The sequence below is a fragment of the Cuculus canorus genome, chromosome Z (genome assembly GCF_017976375.1).
Source record: "Cuculus canorus isolate bCucCan1 chromosome Z, bCucCan1.pri, whole genome shotgun sequence".
Taxonomy (NCBI): Eukaryota; Metazoa; Chordata; class Aves; order Cuculiformes; family Cuculidae; genus Cuculus; species Cuculus canorus.
In genome coordinates, this window is record NC_071441.1 from 31,491,431 (window position 1) to 31,505,829 (window position 14,399).

At 38.5% G+C, this 14,399-nt stretch overlaps 1 protein-coding gene across 2 annotated transcripts in view; it reads right to left on the reverse strand.

Annotated features, from left to right (window-relative positions):
• Positions 1-248: 248 nt before the first annotated feature.
• Positions 249-14,399, reverse strand: part of LOC104058401 (uncharacterized) — a 39,935-nt gene continuing 25,784 nt past the window's right edge. For both annotated transcript variants that reach the window (XM_054053988.1, XM_054053989.1), the window contains exons 9-13: positions 6,990-7,147; positions 5,689-5,731; positions 2,799-2,985; positions 1,011-1,146; positions 249-500 (exon numbers count right to left, since the gene is read on the reverse strand). In XM_054053988.1, the coding sequence (XP_053909963.1) occupies positions 401-500; positions 1,011-1,146; positions 2,799-2,985; positions 5,689-5,731; positions 6,990-7,147 (624 nt within the window). In that variant the 3' untranslated portion in view covers positions 249-400. The remainder of the gene's footprint in view (positions 501-1,010; positions 1,147-2,798; positions 2,986-5,688; positions 5,732-6,989; positions 7,148-14,399) is intronic.

The window sequence follows — 14,399 nt, forward strand, 5'->3', positions numbered from 1 at the left end:
ACAAACGTATTCATCCATATCATACAGAATTACTCCATTCCCTCAGATATGCTCTAAATAGTATGTAGCTGTGAACTTTCCAGTCATCCCAGCCTGTCACTAACTTAAGCTCCACGTAGAAGATTAAACCCACATATGAAAATTCTGGATGAAAAAGCTGTTGATGTCAGTTCGTTGCTATAAAACAGACTTCATACATGGTCTGAGCTAAAGTAGAAATACAAATTGAAGACATCCACAAAGAAGGCAACGTTGCTTTATGTTTATTTACTAATGCTTGCATGTATAGCAGTGCTAAACTGTACCTACAGCTAGAGCATCTTTTCAGATGAACCGTAAGACATAGTATAGAATTATAAAAGGAATACAGAAATTCAGGGGAAAAAAATGAATGTTCTTCTCACATCCTTGTTTCCTCCAGTGGTCTATTCATAAAATCTTGGATTGCCTGATGCAGGGGTAACCATTTACTTATTGAAGATTTCAAAGCTGTAATCCACCTAGAAGAAATGAAAGACCAACAACTGTCTCCAATCAAGTATTATGCATGCATTTTTATATTATTTGAAACACATCTTTTATAAATGGTGTTTGTACAGATGAGTTGCTACATACGTTGACAGATTTTAATTGTAACAGTCATTGTTCAAAGCAAAAAATTTTTAGGAAGGAGAATAGATATACTTCCCATTTTCCCTAATAAGAAGTACCATAGATTTTCTATTTAATGTAATCACCCACACATCGTTATGGAAAGCACCTTATCCAGGTTTTTTTCTGAACCCCTGCAAGCCAGTTTTGCTGTAGTTTCAGTATTGTCAGCAGAAGAACTGATGACTCACACGTGCCAGCATGCGGTACTGTAGTTTGACTAAAGCTATAATCAAAGGGAAATCTAGGGGGACAAGTGAAAACAGAGTGAAAGGTTGTCACTATATTTTCCCCAGCTTCGGTGTCCCTATTTTGCCCTTGTCTGGCAAGTAAAGCTGGAAAAAAAAGAGTTTGTTTACCTTTTGTTTTCATTTACATTTTCTGCACATAAATAGAAAGTTTTAAATTCTTCAGATGGAGGTTTGAGTTCAATTACAGATCTTTTGGAGCCTAGAGACTGTTCACTCACAGTATACCCCTGTAGGTAAAGGCCACCTGGACAGAATAAAATAACAGGCATCATGTATATTGCAGATACTGCTTATGAAATTACTGCCAGTTAGAAGCCTACCAACAATCTTGAAAAGCTGTATTTCACAGAGTTGTACAGAATCTAACACATACAACATATTATAAAATGTGAAAGTTCAGATGTTTTCTTTTTTTCTGCAAATTGATTTGTAAGTAGTGTAAAAGATGCTTCCTGTCCAGCAGGAGTATAATTTTACTTAGCTTTTCATTAAATAAGAAATGGCAAAATTTTTTTTTTTGCTTTTGATATTCTTTTTCTTTCCTTTAAAAGCTAAAGGGATACAATTTTTAACACTAAAAAAAAATATCCTGGAGTCAGCATTGATTCCCCTTGCTGCCATTAGTAATTGGAATGTCATTGCAGGCTACCCTAGCCAGCTCTGATGGAAAGGTGTTAGAATTTGGTCTTCATGACATTTTCACTTTAGCTATTTGTCCCCCTCTCTCCAGCATTAAGAACAATATCAAGGAATGAGAATTAGTAGTGAAATTGGAAAGAACAGTAGTTGCTATAACAACAGAAAACACTACCATATGCAAGAATTTGTATATAGTAGAATATTTGAACTCCTCAGTGACATATTTAGCAGTAGGACCTTGGGTGTCATAAACACATAATACCTAGTTTTTGTATTTCCACTAATTCATTACTTAGCTCCAGGCAAGTCTTAGCTTCAGTTTTGTGTAGAGGGGAAATTACTGGTCAATGCATATGTATGGTCCTAAGCAGATGAAAAGTGCTGTGTAAAAGGAATGTCTCTTGCCTGATTGTGTGGCAAATAGCATAAACTGTAAGAGAACAGTTTTCCTTTTTTTACTGGAAAGCTGGCTAGTAAGCAAGTGTACAACAGCATTTTCTTTCTGCTTCTTCTGCCTGCCAGCTTCCTTAGGCCAGGGAGTACATATTTGGAGCTCCTGACCCATCCTTTCTTCCTGGGGCATCTCTTTTATAAATATTGTCTTTCAGAGTTGTGCTTGCAGGGTCTCTTTAGTGCCTGAAACTCAGCTCCTCTTGCAATTGACCCTGGTAGCCTCATGTTCTTGCCTTCAGAGAGTTCCTCCCGTCTTTTGGTATGGGGAGAGCTGCTACATAGCTGCAAGTGACTATGGCCAAGCCCTGGAGCATGAGCCTCTGCTGGAGCAGGGAAGGTCTGCCTATTGATGGGTGAATCATCTTGCCATGTGAAAATCTGGAAACCTGGTAGTGGCAGAGAAACTAGTCTGAGTTTTTGATGTTCCTCCCTCTGAAGGTGCTACTTAACATGCAGGAGTTTTCAGCAGACTGCCATCAGTAGGACTGGCTCAAGGCACTATGAAGTGCTTTGGAAAAGCAGCTCTTGTCGCTGATGCTTAATCCTGAGTTAATGAGCACAGATCCTGACTAGCTTCATTCCAGAAAGAAAAATTCAGGCCATGGGAGGAAAAGAAAAGAAGAGGGAGTGAACAAGGTGACTATTTTATGAAAAGAGAATGAGTCTGGTTTTCTTTCACTCTTCTTAGCAGAATAGAGTGAGTTTCATGGTAAGAAACTCTCATTAATAGCAAAATTTCTGTTTGGAAACTGCTGTATAATGTTCTGCTTTAGTAATCAATTACAATACAGCAGCTGTACCTACCTTGGGCAGGTGTAGAACGGAGAGTGGCATAAAAGTACAGACAGCCATCCTTAAGAATGCAGTAGTGCTGAATCCAAATGTCTTTGCTTCTGTCCAGCTGGTGGAGGAGCCCCAGGCACTCTGGGTTTTTGATAGCCAGTGGTGGAAGTGTAGTGTTATGCAGCGTGACATCTACCCACACGTGGTTCTGTAAAGTAAGCACGTAATGACAACTTCTGGTAAGGAATTAAGTAGGACCTGCTAGCATGAAAAGACACAAGCTCTAGTCCACTGCCTTAGCAGCAAATTAGATTTTGTTGTGAAAATAGTTTCTAATCTCAATGCTGAAAATGCCACTAGAAAAACCTATAACTGATGGTGGATAGTGACCAACTTTTACTTTCTTTTTATAAGAAAAAGAATATTTTCTGGATCTATCTTGCTTCTCACTATACATTTTGCTAGTAGAAGCAAGATTATTTCAAAACTGTATGAAGAACCTTTTTTTCAATGAATTATCTTGCTGAATGACTGACTTCAGCAGACTTTACCGTGTGTAATCTGGCAAAATAAGGTTCATCGTGTACCCTTTGGATTCCAGAGAAAGTGTGGTGGTATCTGAGGCCAGAACACAGCAATCAGATTTGGATGGAAGAACTACTGCTCACACAATATTTAAAGATGTCTTCCCATTCCTTTCCAAAAAGCAGAGTCTTTTTTGATATTAAAATTATCTTACTGTCATTTACAGGTGAAGAAAAAGCTGAGCCCATGACACACTGCCATTGTATAGGCATTCAGAAAGAAAATCAGGAAAATCAGGTTGTTGTTTAATGACAACAAGTTATCTAAAGTGAGATTAAAGCATTTTTTCTTTTCCTTTAAATCTGAGACCTGTTAGGAACTCAGTCTTTTCTGATGTGTTTTCCTTATCTGCAATATCTATTTTAAATTCTACATCAATCAGTGTCATTGTTATTTGAAATCCATGGGGAGAATATGTGCAATATCAACAGCCTCCTGACCATTTCTGGAAATTTCACACTTATTTCTGATATTTCTTTAGTATCCTTGACAAAGCAATGACAGAAAAAAAGACCTGGCACAACATAACTAGCTGTAGTCTTTGCTATAAATGGGAGACCTGCTGAGACTTACTGTAGCAAAGTGCGGAAGAGGACCTCAGTAATGCTAGGTATATTCACAAAACAGTTATCCTTGTAGATTCATTAAGATGTTTGTCAAGTCATATTAAGTCAACACATGAAATCAAACATTTCTTTTAGATAAGTACATTATTTACTCAAAGTAACCCCTAAAATATAAAGCAGACAGCAATAAGATGCAGAAGGACAGAAAGGAGCCAGTATACTGTGTTGTTAAGGAGTGAATGCATGAGAGATTTTTCTGTATATATGATGTCAGAACCTTTTATCCAAGAAGTTATTTTTGCATGTTACACTAAATAATTATGCTTTTGATGTGCTTTCTTATGTGTATGTGTGTATTGCCCTCCTTTTTGGCTCAGGCTATTTTATTTCCTTTTGGCTAGGAATGACACTTTAAATTGTTAAATTTATTACTGCTGTTTTCAGATATGTGAGTTCTTTTGTATTCTTTCATGAAATACTGCCAGGTAGAATATACTTGGAAACAAATTTGGTTTTGCACTTAGAATCTCATCTGAAAGCTGAAGTCAAAAGAAATATTGATCAATTTTATTTCAGTGGAAAAGGGGGAGTTGGAACTAGGTGATCTTTAAGGTCCATTCCAAGCCATAGTGTTGTATGATTCTATGAAAAGGAATTAGAGTAACAACAAACACTTCCTTTCACTGTTTGGAAATCCATCACTAAAGCACAATGCTGAAGGAATCACTTTTGTTCACTGGGTTGAGAGGAAAAGGAAAGTGAATGTCTTTTTTATCTTTTTGTTTCTTTTGTTTTCCCCACTGCATTAATGCTGGTTATAATTTGTATCTTGCAATTTCCTTATTTGTTCACTGTTGATATTATTTTACCTGCAAAAAAGGTAGACTGATACTTGCTCTGCATTTGAGCCTCACATTCTTTCTGCTAACAAACCGCTGGTTCAGTAACTAAACATTTCTTAAAAAAGATTTTACAGATCAACATCATGTGTTCATAAAAGTGGTCTCCCTACTGAACGAGAGAATAAAATCATGGGGCCAGGAAAGGGTCAAAGGGTCAAAGTGGCTTTGACCTCTGTGCTTCCAACTGTTGAAGCACTATGATTAGGTTTGCGGTTCCCAGTTCAAGAGTCAGCCAGGAATGACTCATACTAAATTATGCTGAGCTGAGAAAGGGCTCTCTACAGCAGCTCAAGATCAATTATGACTATGTTTCTCTCAGCCATAAGGCCCAACAAAGCATATTGTTGTATAAAGAGACAGAAAGAGAAGTCCAATTTTATCAGAAAACTATTTTTTCATGTCTGAAAACGCAGAAAAGAACTAAACTAAAACACACACACACACATACAGCCACTGCGTAATATTCTATTGGAAAAAGCAGGTAGCTTGAAAACAAGGCAGATTTGCTGGGTATACTTGAGAAGTTATAGCCCTTCTCTGCCTTTAGTCCAAATAGTATTGCCAGAACAAGGCAGAACACCCCCTGCTCTCATTTTGGGTTATGTTTCTGAACCAGCTTAAAGCTGCTGATATCTGGAGAGGGAACACTTTGATTCATTCCACCATATGGCAGCAAAACATATTTGCTGAATCACGATAGTGTCTGTACATGGCTTTTAGACTGGAGCTGATTCACAATCCAGCAGCCTAGAACAAAAGCATGCAGCTTTCACGGTTGTTGCCTGCACCTGACCATGTACAAATATATCTACTGTCTGTCAGTCATCTGTACAATCTGCTATATAAATAAAGCTTTACCTGATGGACAGGATGCACTGCTTTATCCATTGCCTCCAGCCACCTGTAATATGAAAAAAAAATGCAAATAACTTAGTTTGATAGAGCAGAATAAATGTGCTTCACTGCCTCTTTTCACTGTTGTGGACATAGCATCTAAATGGATGTGTAATTTTCAGGACACATTCAAGGCTTCGAAAGAGAAAAGTAGTGAATTAAATCTGATTAAATAAATATTGCTAACTTTCAGAAAAGTAAGGCTCAAAGCTTGCTGTGTAACACATAATAGATAAAAGCAATATTGTAGACAATGGAATATTTTGAATATAGTTCAACATGTCAAGCTAAGTGATCACTCTAAATTCACTTTTCTTCTGAATTTGTTATAAAGTAGATAAGTTATCTGTAGGAAATATAAAGAATCCTAAAATCCAGAATAAAGCATGCTATTTGTTGGCAAAGCTATTCTTTCTGCCTTAAGAATAGTGCAGAATTTGAAAGTGAAAAATGTTTTGATAGTACAGTGGTAAGTGCTACGTTAAGTATTAAGACGTTACAAAAATATGGGTGGATAAGTACCAAATATCTACTTCATAGCTTTGTATTTTTGATAATTCACAATAAACTAAAGAGGAACATAACATTAGATTTTAGTATATTTTTAAAGTAAAGCTGAAAATATTATTACATGTGGTTTTGGTGATTTTTAATCTCTATTTTGTCATTTATAGTCTTTGGGAAATGCAAAAATAATACTTTTTAAGTCTTAACTGTGAGTCAACCCCAAACTTATTGCCTCTTATCAGTATCAATATGCTTTCTCGTATGACTGCATTTTAAAATTTTAAAATCATAACATGACAGAATGACAAAAAAGAAAACGAAAGCTGAGATTGTATTTATTAGTATTTACTGCCTTTGTTGGGCAGAGGAGGGATCATCCATGTGAAATGACCAATAAGCAATTTTACATCCACAAGAAGATCTACACTTCACTTTCAATACAGTAGTGGAGAGAAGGCATGAGAGTATGGGTGAAGATGTTTTTCTGAAAATAAATCAGGAATTCAAGGGTATCTTGAGCAAAGCATGACTATTAAAGACTTTATGAAAAAAAATACAATAAAAAAAGATGAAGCTGAAAATAATTTTTGAAACTCCTGCAAATGAAAACTCAAAACACCATCTTCCCATGGTAGCTGAAAGATTTTTTTTCCTACTGATTGAGGCAGGTATTGTGAAAAAATTGTGTAAAAAATTCAGACTACCTCCCCTTAAACTGGAATAACAAAATTGATCCTCTTAAATGAAAGATCACTTACCTCTTCATTTCTTGGTTGGAAGTTGCACAGAAGTAGAAAATCCTGTTTCCACTTTGAGGTATGCATTTAAAAACAAATGGTTTACCCAGACTGGTGTCAACACCAATTTCCGCTCCTTCCAGCTTTGTTACTTCCAGTGGTCTGCACTTCCCTTCATCCTGCAGTTAGAGAGAATGAGTGACAAAGTTCAGAACTGATATGAAACTGATCCCTGTGAGATGGAGATAAACTCAGGGAATATTCAAAGGAGTAGAAATTAATGATAAGCTCTTAGGCTTTTAGAACTATTCCAGTCATCATATGGTTTTAATGATCAGCAGCTCAGAAAATACAGTGCTGTCACAAAAGATAAACTAGTCAAACAATCTCTGAATATAAATCTCTATTTTTGATCTCTTAATTGGTTTTGGTTCATCAGAAATCTTATCTACATGCAGGAACTTTGCTAGCTATTTGTAAATATTCCAGCTTTTGAGGGTAAAGCAGAGCAAAACTGGGACTTTCAAAGTACACTTGAAGAGTTTAGGAGCCTGAGTCTGTTTACTAAGCAACACTACCTGCAGTCTGTGTTGACGCTGAAAACCTCACTTCATATCTGCAGATGGAGTGATCAAAGGCTTACATTCAGAAAAGAGGGAGCATAATTTAAAAGGCTGGATTTCAGTTCCTTTGCAAAATTACCCTAAATACCAGTATATTCATAACCCATCCCATTCATTTCCAACAACTTTCAATGGAGAATGTTTCAAAACTTTTTCTACCATATTTTTCATGATTGAATTAAAACTCTTTGAGATGGAAGGCTATTCCAGTGTCTTTCTCTCTGTTTGGTCATTAGAAACCAGTGAACTCCTTAATGTAAGTATGTAGGTGAAGCAGTTCCTCCTCCCACTTTCCCACCCTAGATTCTCTCCTCTCAAGTACATGTCTTAAAACAAAGGTTCTGGACAGTGAACTCTAGCTGTGTTTTAAATGATCTTCTTAGCCCCCTTGCTTTGAAAAATCTATGTCATCAAACTTGGCAGCAATAAAATGGAAAATACAAGTTACTGTGGGGACATATGGAAAGCATTAGTGCCATTTGCAAAATACACAGATGGTGGAGTCTCATAGAATACAATCAATTGATTACTGTGAGTTAACCAAACATCAGTACGTAGGAGGGCCACAAAGAGGGCTGGAGCACTTCCAGTGTGAGGACAGGCTAAAAGACTCGGGCTTATTCAGCCTAGAGACAGAAGGCTCCAGGGAGAGCTAGCAACCTTCGAGTACTTAATGGAGACCTAGAAGATAGCTGGGGAGGGGCTCTTTATCAGGGAGTGTTGTGATTGGACAAGGGGCAATGGTTTTAAGCTGAAAGAGGCTAGATTGAAATTAGATGCTAGGAAGAAATGTTTTGCTGTGAGAGTGCTGAGGCACAGGAACAGATTGTCCAGAGAAATCGTGGAAGACCCGTCCATGGAGGTGTTGAAGGCCAGGTTGGATGAGATGTTCAGCAACCTGATCTAGTGGAAGGTGTGCCTGTCCGTGGCAGAGGGGTAGGAACTAGGTGATTTTTAAGATCCCTTCCAGCCCAAACCATTCAATGATTCTATGATTCTCTGATCAGTAGGAGTAAACATCTCATGTGATGTTTTTCTTTAGCCTAAAAATAAACATACCTATCCTTCCATAAATAAAATATGCATCTGTGGGTATTAAACACTTAAATTCTTGCTTTTGTGCTCCCTGGCACACGTCATTATTCCTTTGTTATACATTAATTTTCTGTAGGAATAAAATAACCCCTCATAGTGAAAAGCAGTGTAAATAAACTTTTATTAATACATTTCCTAGAGTCTTCTGCTTCTTTTTTCTTTCTTTTTAAATGCAAAATTAACATCAGTACAGAAGATAAAGGTAATCCTAAAGTCATGAGTGCTGTGTGACCTACTTTATTTATAGTGCCTTCTGATACAAAACTACATTGCGAAGACAGCATAACCAAAACATGTATTCAGGCTCCAAATATCATTCCTAGTGTAAAGAATAGCAAGTGCTAGGTTGATAAAGTGTCCTAGGCTAATCCTGTCCATAGTCAGGGTTCTGACTGGCCTAGCCTGAAAGACAACAATCACTGCAGATAATGAAATGGCTGTGTGACAGCTATGTCTATATACTCCTCTCCGTGCTGTCTAGAATGAATGTAGATAGAACTCTGTGACATCTAGAATGATTTATGTTCACTCAATTTCAAATGAACACATGAATGGAATAAGATGAATCTCAAGTGTTCAAAGTGAGACCAAATATCCTTCATTGACTAATAGGCGCCATTTTCCTGTAAGTCTGATAAGACAAATGCAAGGGGCATTTCTTTTCACTCATGTGGCTTTCATAAACAGTATCTTGAGAGCTTTCGTTTGGTTAAACATCCCTTTACTACAAGAAATGGCAAAGATATATTGCTGAAACTGATTATAAAAGCAACTTCTTATGCCTGTGACTGGAGAGTAACCCACTGACAACACTACGACTATAGAACATAATATAACTATGTGATGCTGCTTGAGTTAGTGATACATATTGCACAGTTTTAAAATAAACTAACTGAGATTTTAGCTACTGTTGTTCCATTTTGCACTTAAGTAAAAAAGATTTTTCTTTCTCTTAGGGCTGCTTTCAGCTATTAAATAGTTTCTTGGTAGTCTGCAGCCTCCAACATGGATGGAATCCTCTGGGCAGAGGGCAGAAATTGTATACTGCTTTGGTAAATTCTATTCTAAGAATTGTAGAAATATCTGAAGTAACCCTTCCCTGGTTGATAGTCTTCTTAAGATGGCCTAAGTTTTAGGATAAAGGTTTCTGCAAAAAAAATAAAATATTTAACAATGTATAAATGTGAGAGATCGAAGTAAGGAACAAATAAGAATATTTATTGTATGAAATAGTCATTAAGGTGTTGCATATAGCCTGAGACATTCACAAATCAGTCCTATTTAATTTGGCACAAATACTTCAAGAAAATAAACAACATTCATAGCATTTCCTGAATGATTCATTGTGTTCGAAAAATTTTATTTGAGCAGAGTCGTATTTACTATTCTAGTTAAGCGTCTTTGCCTATTAGAAAGGAACAACTGAAAATATATATGAAAGTTTTGTGCTTTTTGTAGTGAATGAAATAAAAACCATTAACAGGAATAATTTTGAAGAGAGATTAAAATTAAGCTACACAAGACACTGCAAGTACTACAAAAATGGGATAAAAGTAACTTTATGGAGAACAAGATCAAATCCCAGAAGACAAAATAGAAAAGAATCTAAAATGCAGTGTGAAAACTGAGCAGTGCTAGAGAGCAGAAATGAAAGCCTGGCTAGCTCTGGAGACTGGCAGTAAAAGGTGTAAGGCAGTCACCCTTAGGTCACTGGTTCAGATTGGTTTCAGGTCACTAGTGGCATGACTGAATTTTTTACTGTTATTCAAAGATATCTTTCCAGATGTGTCCCTGTGTTCTTAAAATAAACACCTCATGAGACAGGAAAATGATTTTTTTTTCTTTTGGCTTCTTATTTATGATCTGTCTAAGTTGCTCCATCACAGCCATGACTCTCCCTGGTACTTAGGCTTGCAGCGTTTTCACTATCTGTTCTATCCTGGTTTTCTCTGACCAGCTTCTCCCTGAGGTCTGATGCTGCTTGCTTAGTAGTATCTCTAAGATCTTCCTTTTCCTTTTTTTTTTTTTTAATCACTGTGTTTTGTGGTAGGCCCATTGTTCGAATATTTAGAAAATTATAGCTAGACTATGTTTGCATTTCTTCTTTGAGCTGGGTACATTGGTGGAAGAGCTATTGATTGGATTAAAATTTTACACAACTTGAATCAGGTCAAATAATACATCTGATCATGACTCTTTCACTGGGTTAGGGTATGCAGTGTGTTAGTAGTCCAAAATCAACTTGCGTATAATATAAGCCAGTGTTATGTTTCATTTATTAACAAATATAATACAGTGGAAGTATTGGAAACCTTGGACTCAACAGCTCCTTAAATATAAATTGAAAAATATAACCTGGAGTCAAGGAAGTCATGGAAATCAAGAAGACATCAGATTATATACCAGGTCTAAATAATGTGGCAGCTCCCAGACTACGATGATAAAGTCTAAGCGAGAATGAAGAATAAACAGAGGTGGTATCTTTATGAGTGACGCAGACCTAAACCTATTTATAGCTAAGCCTTTTATATAAGCTGCTTAGGCTTAGAGATGAACACACAGGCTTGCTCAAGAGAACAGAGGACCGAATGTCATAGATTCAAATGATCTGAAGGGTCCACAATTGGCAGGCAGGGTTTTTCTTTCTTCTTATACTATTTGGACTCTATATACTACAGAAAGTAAGATGATTTGAAAATACTTTCTTCCCCTCTCTATTCTGTTCTACTGGGAACAGTCTTAAAGGTGAACACAAGAAAACAAAGCACGTATTTTAGTGTCTGAGTTACAGCATTTTTGTAAATACACTTTCTGTAAAATGTCCTGTTCCCATATACAGAGAAGGCAGATATAGAAAGTAAAGGGAAGATTTAAATCTGCATTTACTTATTTTTTTTTATTCTTTCTTTTTAATGGGTTTACAACTCCAGTATTTTTTTCACCCTAAAGGCTGCAGCATGTTGTAGTTTCCAAGTTAGCAGACAGATTCTAAAAGCCACTTGGTGATGGTTCATTGGAGATCTGTGTTAACTCCTCTAAAATGCTGAGTTGCTGCTCTACTGCTGAGACTATACTGCTTTTGTTATCTTACTGGTCTCATGTAAAGCTGATTAAGGATTCCCTATCCTACACTGCAGTCTTCACTCAGTCCAAAGAACAAAGCACCTAGCACTTTTGCAGGGAAGTGCGTGGCTCTACAGCACATGGCTCCACAGATAAGCACACCAGAGAGCTCCAGAGATGGTGTGCGTGTATGACATAGAGACCCTGCGGGAAGAGTGCACAGGAAGGACATAGACACCCTGCCAGCTTGAGAGATGAGTGCACTTGGTAGTCATCACCATCTTGGAAGCAGCCCAGGTATGGTATCTACCAAAAGGAAAGCTTTGCCCTCTGTACTTGCCAGAATGGGCGTGGCAACCCAGACAAAGGCCCCAGGTAAACATGCAACAGTCAAGGTCTCAGGCTGCTGAGAGTTTCTGAACTCCTCACTGGTATCAGAGCAGACAGCAGGCTGTAATTAGTGCCCAAGCTCTTCTCCCAGGGAAGAAGTAAGTACCTGCACAAGGTGTGCACAGGTGAGTGACCTGTTGCATCAAGTGGCTGAGTTACAGGAAGAAATAACTAGGCTGTGCAGCATTAGAGAACTGAGGATGAAGCACCCTGGACCCTGGTGTCCCACAAATGCAGATCTCCATCAAAGTCACCATGCTCCAGCATCACAAATAAAAACAGACTTGTAGCTTTAACAGTAGACACCCACAAGCAAGACCTCAAAGTCGCAATGGAACAAACCACAGATGGCAAATATGTAAGCTCATTGTCAGGGACTCTCTGTTAAAAGGCACTGAGGCACCCACCTGCTAACCAGACAGGGAGTCACGTGAGGTATGCTGCCTTCCTGGAGCTAAGATCTGGGATGTTGCTGAAAGGGTGCCAGAACCTGTCAAGAGCAAAGACTACTATCCACTGTTACTCTTTCATGTGGGCATGAATGACACCATAAGTCAAGAAGCGGAAAATTACCCCTTGAGAATTACAAGGCCATAAGCAGGATATGCAGAGGTGCAATTGGAAAAGCAGAAGTTCAGCTTGAGCTGCAGTCGGTGAGAGGTGTTAAAAAGTTCAAGAAAGGGTTCTTCAGTTATGTTAATAACAAGCAGAAACAGGAGAACGTTGGCCCACTGTGAAACAGGAGAGATGAACTAGTCTCCAACAATGTTGTAAAGGCAGAGGACCTCAGTATCTTCTTCACTTCTGTCTTTACCAGCATCGTTGGGCCCCATGTCATGGGAATAATCATCCAAGTCTGACACAGACCCACCATCTGCAAACAAAGAGTTACTGTGTGGACTATTACAAGAGCTTGATCTGTACAAATCCATGGGGCCAGATGCCACCCACTCAAGAGTGTTGAGAGAGCTGGTTTGTGTTGTTGCAAGGCCACTCTTCATAATCTTTGAGAGATTGTGGAGAGCCAGGGACATCCCCAAACACTGCAAGAAGGCTAATGTCATCCCTCATCCATAAGAAAGGCTCCAAGGAGGATCTGGCTAATTACACACCCACCAGCCTCATTTCGGTCCCTGGGAAAGTTATGGTGCAGATAATACTAGTAACTGTTACAAGTCAGCTGAAGCACATGACTGGAAAAAGCCAACATGGATTCACTAGGGGCAGATTGTCCTTAATGAACCCTATGTCTTCTATGGCAAAGTGAACCAATCAGTTGATGTGGGGTGAGCGGTGGACATTGTCTACCTGGACTTCTCCAAGGCTTGTGACATGGTTCCTCACAGTCTTCTCCTAAAGAAACTGAAGTGCTACAGCCTAGACAAGTGGTGGGTGAGGAATTGGCTGACAGGTTATACCCAGAGGGTGGTGGTAAATAGTTCGTTCTCAAACTGGCAAGCAGTCACAAGCAGGATCCCCCAGGGACTGATATTGAGACTGATGCTGTTTAATGTCTTCATAAGCAAACTGGATGCTGGAATCAAGAACATCCTCATGAAATCCGCAGACAACATCTAAGTTAGGTGGGGAGATTGTCATTCCAGAGGGAAGAGCTGCCCTCCAGGAAGACCTGAACACACAGGAAGAGTGGGCTAGCAGGAACTTTATGAAGTTCAGTGGAGGGAATACAGAAACCTGGAGTGCAGCTCAGACTGTGTTCCACCTGGCTAGAGAGCAGCTCTATGGAGAAGAACCTCGGGGTCTTGGTGGACAACAGACTCAACGTGAGTGAACAGTGTGCTGCAGCAGCAAACAAGGCTAACAGGATGCTAGAGTGCATCAAAAAAGGCTTCACCAGCAGACATAAAGTCATTATCCCACTCTAGAGCTTGTCAGCCTGTACCTGGAGTACTGTGTTCAGTTTTGGTCCCTGCTATATAAAAAGTATGTGGAGAGGCTGCAGAAGATCCAGAGATCAGAGCCACTGAGATGATCAGAGGACTAGGAAACCTACCATATGAAGTAAAGCTGAGAGAACTGGGTTTGTCCAGTCTTGAGAGGAGAAGTCTTTGGGGACACGATATTACCATGTACCAGTACATAAAGGGTGTCTACCAAGAGGATGGAGACTTCCTTTTACAAGGAGTCACATGGAAAAGACAAGGGGTAATGGGTATATGTTTCTTCTGGGGATCCAATTGGGTTCCAGAAGAAAATTTTTCAACATGAAAACAGTTAAAAATTGGAATAAGCTCCCCAG